Genomic DNA, 16,819 nt, shown 5'->3' on the forward strand with positions numbered 1-16,819 from the left:
AGTAAGTTTTTCAGACAACAAGGAGCACAAGACAGAAGAGAAAAACAACAGAATGAACTCTTTGAGCATAAGAGCTTACTACCTAGAAGTGGTTCAGGGTGGGGAGCAGGCAGTCAGGTCTCGCTGAGTTGAGAGATGTGGGATGGAATCCAGGGAGGCCAAGATGGCCAGAATTTGTGGTCAGAGTACCATAGAGAGGAGAGCTTCAGAGAGAGAGCAATTGTGAGAGAAGTCTTCCTAATACATAGAATACTGAGAAGAAAAAGGCTATCACATGGAAAATATCCTCACATGGAGCACTGAGAAATGATAAATGTGTGGGCAATTACAAAAGACCATTTTTCTTATTTTCTAATATTTTTAAAATTATTAAAGAGTTTTTTTAGGAGAGAGTAATAATATATGAGTTTTAGCATATTTGAAAGTAACATATGACGATAGCACAAAGAGCAAGAAAGGGGAAATGGAACTATACCATTTTAAGATTATTATACTATGTGTGCAATGGTGTACTATTTGAATACAGAATATGAATAAAGTTAAAGTCATATATTGTAAACCCTAGAATAACCACAAAAAAAGACAGAATAAAATTAGTAATAGCTAGTAAGTCACAGGTGAAGATAAAGTAATTGTAACAAATCTCCCTCAATCCAAAATAAAAGAGGCAACAAGGAAAAAAAAAAAAAAGAAAACACAGAAAATTAAAAATAAAATAAATACTATATAAAAAACAAATACCAAGATGGTAGATTTAAACTCAACCACACTGATAGTCAAATAAATGATCTGGGGGGAGGGTATAGCTCAGTGGTAGAGCACATGCTTAGCATGCGTGAGGTCCTGGATCCAATCCCCAGTACCCCCACTGAAAAACCAAATAAATAAATAAACCTAATTACCTCCCTGCTGCAAAAAAAAAAAAAAAAAAAGTAAATGATCCAAACAGTTTACAAAAGCATAGAGATTGTTAGAATAAAAAAGCAAGCCATAGCTTTATGCTGTTTACAAGAAATCTAATTTAAAGACAGACAGATTAAAAGAAACAAGACAGAAAAGGATAAATTATACTGATACTAATCAAAATATTACTATTATACCACTTTAATATCAGACAAGTTGTTTTTCAAAGCAAACAATGTTATCAAATAATAGAGAGGGTCATTTTATACTGATAACAGTAAATTCTTCAAGAGGACTTAACAATTCTAAATGTGTGCATGTACTAATAAGAACAATAATAAAGTAAAACTGGCAGATGTGAAAGCAGCAAGAAAAAATCAACAATTATTGAAGATTTCAACATCACTCTTTTATCAACCAACTTTATCTGTCATTTATAGGACATTCTCACCCAATGACAATACAATATATATTCCTTTCACATGCACATAGATAATTCTGTATTCTTGGGATAAACTTAACTTGATCATGATGTTAATGTGTTAATGTCTTTTATATATTGCTGGACTCAATTTGCTTAAATTTTTGGTAAGGACTTTTACGTCTATGAATAAAAATCTTTAAAGGGATCATAAACTGGTCTTCATCAAAATTAAAACTTCTATTCTTCAAAAGATACAATGAAAAGGTAAACCACAGACAGAAGAAAATATCTGCAAAACATATGTCCAATAAATTTTCCGTATCCAGAATATGCAAAAACTGCTTACAACTCAATAAAATGACAACTTTTTTTTTAAAAGAGTGGCAAAGGATTCAAACAGATACTTTACCAAAGACACATGGATGGCAATTAAACACATGAAAAGATGTTCAACATCCTTAGCCATTAGGGTAATGCAAGTTGAAGCCACAAGGAGATATTACCCTACATCAACTAGAATAGCCAAAACTAGAAAATGCTTCTCCACTTCCTTCTAATTTTTATCTTTATAGAAAAAGTACTCTTATTGTTATTCCTAAAAAAAACTTTTTGTATTAGAATCCCTATGTACAATTTAACTGATCTAAAATGAAATAAATTACTATTAAAATTTTTTTAAATCTATTTTTAAACATTGAGTTTCAGTTAAACCGAATTCTGTTCCACTACCATTGTTTGCTTCTCTATCCTTACCAAATATATTCTCCTTCACAAAAGTAGAACAAAAAGAGAAAAAAGGTGAATTAGTGTCTAATGCCACCAGACATACCTTAATGTCTAAGACTCAAATTACATGTCCTATTGATGATATGAAATGGTAGCAAGCTCTAAACAGAATATAACCTTTCATAGTAGCGCTACATAATGTCAATTTAAACTTTGCCATTTACTTTTTTTTTTTACACTTTTTTTTAAATTGAAAGATAGTCGATTTACAATGTTGTGTCACTTACTCTCAGTAAGGCCCTTCATTTGTAAAGCCTGCAAGTTAGAAACTATGTTACATAAAAGAACTTAGCATGCTTTGCCAGCAGTGTTTCTTTAAAAAAAAAAAAAAAAAAAAAAGGAAAACCTCACTTAATCATTACATAGAAGTATTTTCTTAAGAGTTAAATTATAAACGACAATCCCAATCTCCAGCAATCCCACTCCTGGGCATATATCCAGAGGGAACTCTAATTCGAAAAGATACACACACCCGAATGTTCACAGCAGCACTATTTACAATAACCAAGACATGGAAACAACCTAAATGTCCATCAACAGATGACTGGATAAAGAAGCTGTGATATATTTATACAATGGAATACTACTCAGCCATTAAAAATGCCATTTGCAGCAACATGGACAGACCTGGAGATTGTCATTCTAAGTGAAGTAAGCCAGAAAGAGAAAGAAAAATACTACATATTACTTACATGTGGAATCTTAAAAAAAAGCAAATGAACTTATTTACAAAACAGAAACAGACTCACAGACATAGAAAACAAATTTATGGTTACCAGAGGGGGAAGAGGGTGGGAAGAGATAAATTGGGAGTTCAAGACTTGCAGATACTACTATATATAAAATAGATAAACAACAAGTTTATACTGTATAGCACAGGAAACTAGATTCAATATCCTATAGTAATCTATAATGAAAAATATGAAAATGAATATGTGTATATGTATGACTGAACTATTATACTGTATACCAGAAACTGATACAATATTGTAAACTGACTATACTTCAATTAAAAAAATATATTATAAAAGAAAACAAAGGTAATTGTTACCAAATAAAAAACTTTAAAAGCAATCTGCCAAAATTTATACAAGAAACAGACAATCTGAATGGGCCTATATTTATTAAAGAAATGGAATCAATAATCAATAACCTTCCAAAACAGAAAGCATTAAGGCCAGATGGGTTTACTGGTGAATTCTACTGAACATTTTTTCCACTTTTACTGAGATACAATTGACATACAACAGTAAATTTAAGGTGTACAGCATAATGACTAGACTTACATATACTGCAAAATGACTACCACAGTAAGTTTAGTTAAAATCCATTATCTCATATAGATACAAAAAAAAAAGTTTATTTTCCTTGTGTTAAAACTCTTAGGATCTACTCTTAACAACTTCCAAATAAACCATACAGCAATGTTAACTCCAGTCATCATGCTGTATACCACATCCCCAAGGACTCACTCACTTTGTAACTGGAAGTCTGTACCTTTTGACTGCCTTATAATCCAATTCCTCAACCCTCCACCCTTGACTCTGGTAACCTCAAATTGATCTCTTTTTCTGCGAGTCTGGATTATTAATTGTTTTTAGATTCCACGTATAAGTGAGATAATACAGTATTTGTCCTTCTCTTTCTGACTTATTTCACTTAGCATAATGCCCTCAAGGTTCATCCATGTTGTCACAGATGGCAGGATTTCCTCCTATTTTATGGCTGAATAATATTCCACCACACATACACCCACATACCCCCCACATTTTCTTTTTCCATTCATCTGCTGATGAACACTTTGGTTGTTTCCATGTCTTGGCTATTGTAAATGTTACTGCTATGAACACAAGAGTGCAGACGATCTCTTCAACAGTGTTTTTTCATTTCCTTTGGATATAGTCCCAGAAGTGGAATTGCTGGCTCACATGGTAGCTCTATTTTTAATTTTTTGCGGACCCTCCATACTGTTTTCCATAGTGGCTATACCAATTTACAATCCTATAAACAGTGCACAAGGGTTCCCTTTTCTCCACACCCTTATCAGCACTTCTCTCTTCTTTTGATGACAGCCATTCTAACAAGTGTGAGATATATTTCATTGTAGTTTTGATTTATATTTCCCTAATGATTAATGATGTTGAGTACCTTTTCATATACCTGTTGAGAATTTGTATATCTTCTTTGGAAAAATGTCTATTCAAGTCGTTTGACCATTTTCCAATTGGATTATTTGGGGATTTTTATACTATTGAGCTGTATGAGCTCTTTATGTATTTTGGATATAAAATTCTTACCACATATACGTATTGCAAATGTTTTCCCCATTGCATAGGTTGTTTTTTTATTTTGTTGATCATTTCTTTTATTGTGCAGAAACTGTTTTTGTTTGCTGTAATCCCACTTTTTTTTTTTTTTTTTTTTTTTTGTGCTTGTGCTTTAGGTGTTACATTCAGAAAAATCATTGCCAAAACCCATGTCAAGGAGTTTTCTTCCTTGACATTTAAGGAAGAAATTATACTAATTCTCTACAATCTCTTTCAAAAGACAGAAGCAGAGGGAATACTTCCTAATTCATTCTATGAGAGCAGCATTACTCTAATACCAAAATCAAACAAAGACATTGCAAGAAACTACAGACCAGTATCTAAATGAACATAAATGCAAATATCTTTAACAAAGTATTAGCAAATCAAATCCAACAATGTATAAAAATAATTATACACCATGACCAAGTAGGATTTATGCCAAGTATGCAAGGTTGGTTCAGCATCCAAAAATCAATATAACCTATCACATCAAAAGGCTGAAGAAAAATCACATGATCAAATCAACAGATATATAAAAAAAAAGCATAACTAAATCCAACACTCATTCATGATAAAAACTCAGTAAAACAGAATAGAGGGGAACACTTCCTCAACTTGATCGACCAAAAATGTTCAGCTAATAACATACATAATGGTGACAAAGCTTTCCCACTAAAATCAGTAACAAGGCAAGGATGTCCTCTCTTAACAGTGCTTTTCAATATTGAACTGGAGGTCCTAGCTGATGCAGTAAGACAAGAAAAAGAAATAAAAGGTGTACAGGTTGGGAAGGAAATAAACTGTCTCTTCCAGACAGCATGATCATCTCTGTAGAAAAATCCAAAAGAACTGACAAAAACTCCTGGAACAAATAAACAATTATATCAAGGTTGCAGGATAAAAGGTTAATATACAAAAGTAAATGGCTTTCCAGCAGTAAACATGTAGAATTTGAAATGTGAAACAACATTATTTATATTAGCACCAAAAAAATAAAATACTTAGGTATAAATCTAACAAAATATATACAGGATCTATATAAGAAGAACTATAAAACTGTGATGAAAGAAATAAGTGGAGAGATGTTCCATGCGCATGGACAGGAAGACTCAAATCTGTCAAGATGTCATTTCCTCTCAACTTGATCTATAGATTCAATACCATCCCAATCAAAATCTTAGCAAGCGATTTTATGGATATTGACTAAACTAATTCTAAAGTTTATATGGAAAGGCAAAAGACCCAGAATACCCAACACAATATCGAAGGAGAACGAAGCTGGAGGATTGATGCTATCTGACTTCAAGACTTACTGTAAAAAGCTACAGTGAGGGGAAGGTATAGCTCAAGCGGTAGAGCGCATGCTCCACATGCACGAGGTCTCAGGTTCAATCCCCAGCACCAACTCCAAATAGAAATAAATGAATAAACCCAATTACTACCCCCTCATACAAACACAAAAAAACTACAAGACAGGGTGGTACTGGCTAAAGAACAGCAAATAAATCAATGGAACAGAACACAGAGCCCAGAAAGAGACCTACATAAATGCAGTCAATTGATCTTTGACAAAGGAGTAAAGGCAACACAATGAAGAAAAGATAATTTTTCAATAAACAGTGCTATAACAACTGGACTTCCACATGTAAAAAAATGAATCTAGACCCAGAACATACATCCTTCACAAAATTAACTCAAAATGGATCACAGACCTAAATGTAAACTATAAAAACCCCTAGAAGATAATACAGAAAAAAACCTAGATGAACTTGGGTTTGGCAGGGACTTTTTAGATATAATAACAAAAGCATGATCCATGTAAGAAGTAATTGATAAATGAGACTGTTAAAATTAAAAGTTTCTGCTCTGTGAAAGAAACTGTCAAAGATAATAAAAAGATAAGCCACTGACAGTGATAAAATATTTGCAAAAGACATATCTGATAAAAGACTATTACCCAAAATATACAAAGAACTCTTAAAACTCAACAATAAAAAACAAAAAAACCTGATTAAAAAATAGGCAAAAGACTTTTTAACACTTCACCAAGGAAGATGTACCAGATGGCAAATGAGTGTGAAAAAGATATTCCACATCACATCACCACAGAAATGCAGATTAAAGCAATGCTTATACCACTACACATCTATCAGAATGGCCACAATACAGAACACTGACACCACCAAATGTTGGTGAGGATTGAGAGCAACAAGAATTCTCATTCACTGATGGATACAAATGCAAAATGGTGCAGCTATTTTGGAAGACAATTTAGTGGTTTCCTACAAAACTTAGCATATTCTTACCATATGATCCAGCAATCACACTCCTTAGTATTTACTAAAAGGAGTCATAGATGTAGTTCACAAAAAACCTGCACATGAATGTTTATAGCAGCTTTATTTACAACTGCAAAACTTAGAAACAACTAAGATATCTGTCGCTAGTGGAGTGGATAAATAAACTATGGCACATCCAGACAACAAGGTATTAATTCAGCGCTAAAAAGAAATGAGCCATCAAGCCATGAAAAGACATGAAGGAAGCTTAAGTGCATATTACTAAGTGAAAGAAACCAATGTGAAAAGGCTACATGTTGTAAGATCTCAATTGTATGACACTGTTTAAAAGCAAAACTATAGAGACAGTAAAGAGATTAGCAGTTGCTAGGAGTTGGTAGGGAAGGGATGAAAAGCCAGAATACAGAAGATTTTTCGGGCAGTGAACTAGTCTGTGTGATATTATAATAATGGACAGTTATTATACATTCGTCCCAAATCCAAAGACTGTATAATACCAACAGGAAGCCCTAATGTAAGCCATGGAGTCAGGATGATAATGATGTGTCAATGAAGAGTTTATCATGTACAACAAAGGTCCAGCTCTGGTGTGGGATGTTGATAGTTGGGGAGGTTGTATGTGTGGGAATGGGGGTATATGAGAACACTCTGTATTTTTTGTTCAATTTTGCTGTGACCCTAAAACTGCTCTTAAAAAAGTTTATTACTTAAAAATAATTGATAAATGATATAAACAGGTAATTCAAGAAAGAAACTGAAATGGCCAATAAAAACAAAAAACACAGTTAACTTCATAAACTAAAATGAAATACTGCTTTTTTTTCACTTAGAGAAGCAAATACTAAAAAGCAAATACTGACATTTAAGTGTTAGTGATGACTTAGGGCAATGGGTTTTCACATATTGCTGGCTGGAATGTAAACTGGTATAACTTCTTGGGAGAGCAATTTGACAGTATCTGAAATGAATTATGTGTACACTTAAAACACAGCAATTCTTTTTTTTTAATTGGAAGTATAGTTGATTTACAATGTTGTGCTAATTTCTGTTGTACAACATAGTGATTCATATATATTATATACTTTTTCATATTCTTTTTTATTATAGGACATAACAAGGTCTTGAATATAGCTCCCTGTAGGAACTACAGTATGACCTTGTTGTTTATCTATTTTTATATATAGTAGTTAGTATCTACAAATCCTGAACTCCCAATTTATCCCTCTCCACTCTTCCCCCCCCATAACCATAAGTTTGTTTTCTGTGAGTCTGTCTGTTTTGTAAATGAGTCAATCTCAAAAGGCTACATTTGTGTCTGTTTTTTTAAGATTCCATATATATATATATGGAATCACTTCAAATCACTTGTCTTGCTTTTTCTTTTTCTTTTCTTTTCTTTCTCTTTCTGGCTTACTTCACTTAATATGACGATCTCCAAGTCCATCCATGTTGCTGCAAATGGCATTATTTTATCCTTTTTATGACTGAGTAGTATTTTATTGTATTTATATGCCACATTTCTTTATCCATTCATCTGTCAATGGACATTTAGGCTGCCTCCATGTCTTGACTATTGTAAACAGTGCTACTGTGAACACTGGAGTGCATGTATCTTTTCAAATGAGTTTCCTCTAGATATATGCCCAGAAGTGGGACTGCTGGTCATAGAGTGTTGAGGATTTTTGTATCTATGTTCATCAAAGATACTGGCCTGTAATTTTCTTTTTTGGTAGTGTCTTTGGTTTTGGTTATCAGGGTGATAGTGGCTTCACAGAATGAGTTTGGGAGTATTCCCTCCTTTTCAGTCTTTTTTAAGAGTTTGAGAAGGATTGGTCTGAGTTCTTCATGTTTGGTAGAATTCACCAGTGAAGCCATCTAGTCCTGGACTTCTATTTGTAGAGAGTTTTTTAATTACTGATTCTGCTTCACTTCTAGTGACTGGTCTGCTCAAATGATCTATTTCTTCTTCATTCAGTTTTGGTGGACTGTATGTTTCTAGAAACTTGTCCATTTCTTCTAGGTTGTCCAATTTGTTGCCATATAGTTGTTCATAGTATTCTCTTATGGTTTTTTGATATTTCTGTGGTGTTGGCTGTAATTTCTCCTCTTTCATTTCTTATTTTGTTTATTTATGTCCTCTCTCTTTTCTTCTTGGTAAGCCTGGCCAGAAGTTTGTTGATTTTGTTTATTCTTTCAAAAAAAATTAGCTCTTGGCTTGATTAATTTTTTCCTATCTTTTAAAGTCTTTATTTCCTCCTTGATCATTATTCTTTCTTTCCTTCTGCTGACTTTAGGTTTTGTTTATTCTTTTTTCTGATTCTTTTAGGTGGTAGGTTAGGTTGTTTACTTAAGATTGTTCTTGTTCTCTGAGGAAGGCCTGTATCACTATGAACTTCCCTCTTAGGACTGTTTTTGCTGCATCCCATAGATTTGGTGCAGTTGTGTTTTCACTGTCATTTTTCTCAAGGTATTTTTAAATTTTCTCTTTGATTTCATCTTTGACCCACTAATTTTTTAGTAGCATGTTGTTTAGTCTCCATGCAGTCATTTTTTTCTTTCTGTGGTTAATTTCTAGTAAAACACAGTAATTCTACTTTCTACTTCCACATAAACATGAAAGAGAAATTCCTCCATACGTGTACAAAATGGCATAAGAAGATACTGTCACAGCAATTGCAGTAACTTACTTCGGTTTTGGATATATATACTCACAGATATGGGTACATGTATGTGCATGTATGTGTGTGTATTTACGTATTTTCAGACATACTGGAAGGATACACACTAACCTTATGACAGCAGAAGCTTGGTGAAGGGAAATTAGAGGAGAATGTGAATCAAGAACTTTACCTCGTAATTATTCTAAAAAGTTTTAAAAGTTTTAGTAAAATGACAAAATATCAGCTACTAATTCTAGGTAACAGAGTTTAGGTAATTGTTATATAATTTTTTGTATTTTTCTGTATATTAATTTTTTTCTTAAAAATTCCATTAAACATAAAAAAACCTTATAATTTGAGCCATTAGATCAAAATAGTAACATCCGGTATTGCCCGCAAATCTACGCCACAACAGAGCTATGTACTCATGATGATGACAATGGTTCACATTTTCTCTGACGGTTGAATACTTCCTGTCATACAACAGAACTGGGTCAGCCAAAAGTAATCCACATCTCATTTCAGAAAACATAAACAAAATTGCTACAAGAGTGTTCAAACTGTAGGCTAGTTAAGGAAGACAACACTCATGGTCATTTCCTTAGGAGCTGTGTCAGGCCTTCAGTGAAGGAAGTGACACAATCTACCTGAATCACTAAAATCAGATACTGATTTACGTGATGGCAACACTACAACAGCTACATCCCTCTGAAAATAATGCCTGTTTTCTTCTACTTTCCATAAAAATACAGTCATCAGAAATAATAGTAAATAGATCAAATACTTCTAGTAAGGAAAGATCTCTACTGGACTCTTCCTGTTCCACTTTAACTCAACATTTTTTTATCTTAAAGTAATATAAAAACTTTGAAGAATTCAGTAAAAGTTTCATACGCACACAAACACAGATAGCTCACCCCAATCCCCACTCCTTGAGATAAGCTAAATGTCAGTCATCAGTCATATACACACCACACAACTCACAGTTACATGATAAATTTATATAATACTTACTGAAAGTCTTACAGATGTCGGAAACAGCTTTGAAGACTCTATCAGAGAAGTTCACTTTCACCTTCACATACTTCATGTTGGGGAGTTGCAGGCGGAGCAGTTTGTGCTGGGGGGTGAACTGAAGCTTAGCATCAGCCTGAATGCCATACTTATCTAAGGTCCAGTGTGTCTTAAGAAGCCAGGTTCTCTTCTTTTCCCACCAGAGAGCATGGTCAGACCAATCTTTTTTCACATCTATTAAAAAACAAACAAACAAAACACTTAAAAATCAGCAAGATTACCTTAAGAGAAATTACAAGCAGAAAACTAAGTAACAGGGTAGTTAATATAAACAGTTCATTAAATACTAAGTGCCTGTTACATGACAGATACAAAAGAAATACTAAACAGCTGAGGAAGCACACTCTGCTCTTGAAAGCCGATATACAAGGTAGCTGAGGGCAGAACACACAGGGTAACTAATAATGCTTATATTTGGAGACACGAATGACAGAGTCAGTACTCTCTGGAGGCATTCAGAGAACAAAGAGAACTCTGGTGACGGCAATTAGAAGGATTACCAATGAGGTAAAGTTGGTGAGTTCTGAGCCGAACCTTGAGGAATGGACAATATTCTGATGGTAAAGTGGATGAGAAGGCTGAGTATGTGAGGCTGCAAAGCATGTTGAGGTTAAGAAGTGGTGAAAAGTAAGGTGGAACCAAAGTGAACAAAAACTAATATCCTAGGTAAAGAAGAGACTAGAAGAGAAAACATCCACGAGTAACACTTACTAACTTGAGAACTATGTTCAATATCTTGTAATAGCCTTTAATGAAAAAAAAAAAAAAAAGAAAACGAATGTATGTATGTATATGCATGACTGGGACATTGTGGACACCAGAAATTGACACATTATAACTGATGGTACTTCAATAATTAATTAGTCAATTAATTAATAAGAGAAAACAAAAACCAAAAAACTACATCCCAACCATACAACCCAAATACCATCCAAGAAAAATAACTTTTAAGTCGCACTGTCCAAATTTTTTTCCCCAATATATTTTGGTACAAGTATTAAGAGAAAACATTAATATCTGTTAAACTATTTAACATCCTTATATAATTTAATTAAACAAAGAGTATAATTTACACAAGATTTGGTTACCCCCAGATAAGGTAGATCATTAATAAACTTTCAAAATAAAATCCAACTTCAGCTAGTTCTTAAAGTAGCAATAGAAGTAAAGACTTTTGGGATCAATTATATGTTAAACTAAGAAACAAAAATGAGGACATGATATTTATGATACCTAAACAAAAGAACAATGGCCAAAGTCTTCCAGGGGAAGAAAGTAAAAATGTAACTATTATCATGTTTCTGATAGAAAGCCCATTTTAATACAGGTTTAAAAAGAGTTGGTCAACTTTAAGAAGATAAATTTAAAAGTATATACTAATCTGAAATTTTTTTTTTAGCACAACTTGGCTACCTGAACGCCTCAGGTAGTAAGAAGTCAAATTATCACAGTGATTATATGCAATACCTTCTATAATCTTAAAATTTACTTAAAACAATTAACATCTCATCATTATGGAAGAAACACATCAGAAGTGGGAAAAAGATGTTCAATTCTCCAGACACTAAAAAAAATTTTTTTTAATCAGTAAGTAACAGGAGAACTGTAATTATTTATAATTATATTGCCATTCTGAAATTTTAGTATTTGTTTTGAGAAAGCCCAGTCAATTATGTTACTTGAAGTTTGGCTGCAGAAATACATATTTTACAACTACTTAATTGTGACACAATGTATGTAAGTACCCTGCGTTTTAAATTATTTTCCAGCACAGGATGTATCAACTAACTTTTAGAAACAGTAAATCTGATCTAGCTCATAGGAAGACAACCAAGATTAGAACCTTTTTATATACTATGAGGTAAATGGTCACACATGTTACAGATGGTTTAACCTTTTCCTTCAGGAATAAAGAACCCAAGGCATGAAAAAACAATTTGCAAAGAATGACAGTAACCAAGCAGAGTAATGCTGAGCTGAACTGAATTAACGGTAGCTAGGTATCTAATGCTTTCTTCCCTATACCTCGGTCCATTCCACTTCTGCTGGCAATGTCAACCGTTAAGAAAACTAGAACACATATTCCCGGCGGGGTAGGACAGGGGAGCTGTACACTACTATGTATATAGTTCTGTAAACACTGATTTAAATCTTTTGGGTTTCTTTGACTTAAATCAAATGACGATCCTGAAATAAGAACTTTGGTGAAAGTAGCTTATTTGTGGGAGAGGAGATCCCAGGAAGCACATCTGAGGGAATCAGGAAAAGTGAAACAGAGGGAGGAACGTCTATTAAGGATTCATTACCTGCTGTGGATAACTGGAGTTCAGTCCTGTGAGACCCTCTGAGGAGTCATGCAGAACACACCTTAAAATTATCCCAGGAAGGAAAGAGAAAGCTGGGCTATTTATCCAGCTCCTAAGGCCATTAAATTCCCAGCACTTCCCAGCTGCCGTGCCTGGGGCTGGTGGCCCTGCACTCAGGCAGTTAAATCACAAAGCCCCAAATATTTACTATATGAACTTTTCACAGGAAGATCTTGTAGGCTCCAATCCAATAAAACCTCAACTTTCCATCAATTAGGCTACAAACACTGACCTCAGAAACAGGTACTTCCTGTGATATTCATTTTTAAAATCTAACCCTCTCCATCAATTCCACCTTGGTTTTTTATACCAAAGGGAGAGCCCCCCGCCCCACATCCAGCAAGAATAAACATAGACAAGAAGGACATATAATCCAAAGATTATGTACGCCTTATGAATAGTTTGTTAACCCACAGAAAGAGAGAAAAATCTCTTACTGACTGGCAACACTGGTAAGACCAGTCTTTTTTACTCACAGAAAATAGCGGATAAGTAACAATATAGGAGAGAAAAAATACCCCAAATAAAAGCTAAAACAGGACATGAGAAAAGACCTGAAGTGTCAATAGTGCATATGCCAAGAGATAAAAAACAGAGGAAAGGAGGCATTCTGACAGCAAAAGAAGTAATCAGTGTTGGAAGATGGAGTGGTTCACCTATGGGAGGCCTGTAACATCTGTTCAAATAGAATAACTTTTGGTAGCATTCTCAAATTATAAGGTAATCACTACTACAGAACAAGAACAAATAATACCTATAAAATATTCACTAATTCTGCAAATCTCTACTGAACATTTACTGTGTGCCAGAAGGCACTGTTCTAAGTGCTAGAGAAGAACAAAGTGATGAGAAGAACAAAGTTCCAGCATCTTTGAAGCAGGCCAGTATGACTGATACTGAGACGAGGACGTGAAGCATTAAAGAACTAGACAGAAGCCTTACACATCATAAAGTTGCTTGCTTTTATTGTGAGTATGAGAGAGGCCACTAGAGCAGTGGTTTTCAGCCTGTTTGGCATTAGAATTATCTGAGCAACTTTTCAAATATACTAATGCCTGGACTCAGCCCAAACCATTCTGAGAGTGGGTCTAGAAACTGATTTTAAGCAGGGTAGTGATTCTGATTTCAAAAGCATCACCAGTAATTCTGAAGAAATGCAGGGGGCAGGGGTGTGCATGAGTGAAATTCAGAGGCTATACAAGAAGTTAACGTGGGAGTGGACAGGATGAAAGTATGAATTACAATGCTTGGGCAGTAAGGTATTAGAAATAAGGAATATAGACAACTTTTCCTGAGTATTTTGTTATAGAGGGGAGCAGAATAATGGATGGTAGGTGAACAGAGAGGAGATGGCAAGTCCAAGAAGTATTTGCAGTTTTGTTTTTAAGAAGGGAAAGCTATATTCAGCGTTATTTACATAGTGACTAGCCTATAAAGCTTAAAACACATTTCCAATTATTATCCTTCTTTAATTTGATCACCCCTCTGCAGAGAGTCACTCTATCACAGTATCATTTCAGACTTTTGAGAGACTTGATTGAGCTCTCTTAAATATGCAAGGCAATGTTTTTTACACCTACTAGAAAATCTTTTTTTTTCTTTTGGTTCTGGCTTTGTATTATACTAGGTATCTTATTTTGAAACTAACAACACAGTTGGCTCCATGAGGGATATCACAAGAATATATTTATTCTATTCAGAAGTAGCAAAAACAATATTACACTGACCAAAATCCTGAGAAAGATAATATACCAACTGAGAATAATTCATCAAGGTAAACGTAGGAGTCAACTGTACATCAGAACTACTTAACTACACAATTTGTGTGTGTGTGTGTGTGTAAAGCTGTGTATCTCAATGCAACAGCTCTTGAAAGTACTTAAGTTATCTAGTGTATTACAGCATCACTGGTCTCTATGGGGCAAATTAAAACAAAAACACACTATGCAACTGTAACTTGTATAAACACAATGTGCACAACAGTGGATTTCAGATATCAACACACACTTTTATTTCTCTAGTGGAATGAGTGTAGAAACACTGTGCTGGACTTTAAAAGAAAAATAGACATCTATAAATAATTAGGAGTAGTGGCAAGCAAAACAAATTCTGTTTCTGGATTTTGAAAACAACATACCACAAATACAGACTTTCTCAGAGAGAAAAACTAAGGGGGAAAAGGTTATACTATTTTGAAATAATTCTTTATTTTCCTTCTTTGGGGAAGAAATAAAGGGACTTCATTATTTATTTTTAAATTTAGCCTGTTCAGTAATTTTTTAGAAGAACTACTTAGATTATGGCTTAATATACCTAACAAAGGTTTTACTTCTTTAATAAAACTTGGTAGGCAAATAAACATTTGCCAGGATTCTGGGAAGAATTTTTCCTGCATGGCCTACCTTATTTAATAGATCCAATCAAACTGTGCTCTGCTACCCATAAAAATAACAATACCTGACAGGCACTCAAATTCATATCATTAAAACTGCAAGTGAATAAAACATTAGTTGTATCAATAAAAATCTCCTCCCATGACTGTAACAGAATGTTCTTCCAATTCAAGAAGTGGCTACATATTTATTCTACAAAGATATCATATGTGTATTCTAAGCAACACAAGACTTAGAGTATACAAATATTGGTGGCTGAGAATACAACTAGTGTTTATTCTACCAAATGGCTTTTACTATCACAGTGGTCACCCACTTCATTAGACACAAAAGAAAAACAAATATTTCAGAGAAAATATTATGCCCCGTTATGCAATGGCAGCCAGCTTACACTATAGAAAATACAAGCACAGAGAAAAAGGATACACTACTGATAACAGCGGGAAATTCAATCTTTTCTTAAAAGGATCACCAATTTCTACTAGACCATTCTGATACGGGCTTCTAAAATGAAAGCATTTGATTTCATTAAAATTTTTTAGTTCTATAAAAAGTCAAGAAAATGCTAAATAGAAAGCTAACCAAATAACTTACATTTTCTTAAGTACCCACATTTTAAAAATAAGTAACTCATTAGTAACAGTTTGAAATGAACAGGAGATAAGATGTTACTCTTAAGTGGATTAGCGTTCTAGTTGCATAGTTAAGAAATAATACTCAGGAAGGAAGGAAATGCAAAATTATTTGGCACTCTCATAACTTCCATAAACCCAGAGCAAACTTTATACTATTTTAAAAAGGCACCATTTCATTTAAAATTTTAAGTACAGAGATGCTTTCTGGGCACATGTCTTATTTTTGGCAAACGGCTATTTCTGTATTTTGCTAACATTGTTAACACTTTCTGCTGTTTCCTTTTGTTTTAGGATCCTCTTGAGCCCCAAAATAGATACTATAACTATTACCATATTCAAGATTTTAGCCTGTCTTTACTGATGGCAAAGACCACGGCAATCCTAATGTGCAAAGCTACTAAGCAGCTGGTTCTGACACTGCTGCACGCAAGCCATGCCAACTGATAACACCACAGGCAGTGTCCTCCGGGCCTCCAAATAAGACTTTCAAACTACTCCTCCAACATGCCGTTAGCTATATACCACCTAGCCGCTCATCTACCAAATTTAGAAGGCTTTCCCTGCTTCATTTCAAACCAGGCAGATTGAAACAGTTACTATGCATTTATGGCCAACAGGATCCTAGGTAGCACCAGGCAATTCTACCACATTTCTTCTGTCCTCTACTGCATTGCAAACTTCTCAACCCTCCCCAAACTCCTGAGTATCCTCCCTTCTCTCAATAGACAACCATGGATTCTACTTCAGAATATAGAGAAGCCATCAGGTTGGAACTATTTCACCCCCATGCCAACCAAATCTACAAACCTTCTTGCATTTGTACCTGTACCAGTCTCCTCCTGCCTTTGTGTTATGATGAAAAAAATGTCTCTCCCTATTTAACTGAAACCAATCCTGCTACCCATGCTCTACTGCCTTTCTCACCTTCCAAGAACCATGTGCTTCTTACTCTGGCTCCCAGATATCTCA

General features: G+C 34.3%; 1 protein-coding gene and 1 non-coding gene across 5 annotated transcripts in view; one reads left to right on the top strand and one right to left on the bottom strand.

Moving 5' to 3' along the window:
- LOC116153379 (uncharacterized) overlaps positions 1 to 16,819 on the top strand; it is a 111,211-nt gene that overhangs the window by 91,574 nt on the left and 2,818 nt on the right. The window lies entirely within an intron of this gene.
- Positions 1 to 16,819, bottom strand: part of FERMT2 (FERM domain containing kindlin 2) — a 71,644-nt gene that overhangs the window by 36,518 nt on the left and 18,307 nt on the right. For all 4 annotated transcript variants that reach the window (XM_031453738.2, XM_031453735.2, XM_031453736.2 and 1 more), the window contains exon 2: positions 10,397 to 10,630. In XM_031453738.2, coding sequence (XP_031309598.1) covers positions 10,397 to 10,630 — 234 coding nt within the window. The remainder of the gene's footprint in view (positions 1 to 10,396; positions 10,631 to 16,819) is intronic.

This window comes from Camelus dromedarius, chromosome 5, assembly GCF_036321535.1.
Source record: "Camelus dromedarius isolate mCamDro1 chromosome 5, mCamDro1.pat, whole genome shotgun sequence".
NCBI lineage: Eukaryota > Metazoa > Chordata > Mammalia > Artiodactyla > Camelidae > Camelus > Camelus dromedarius.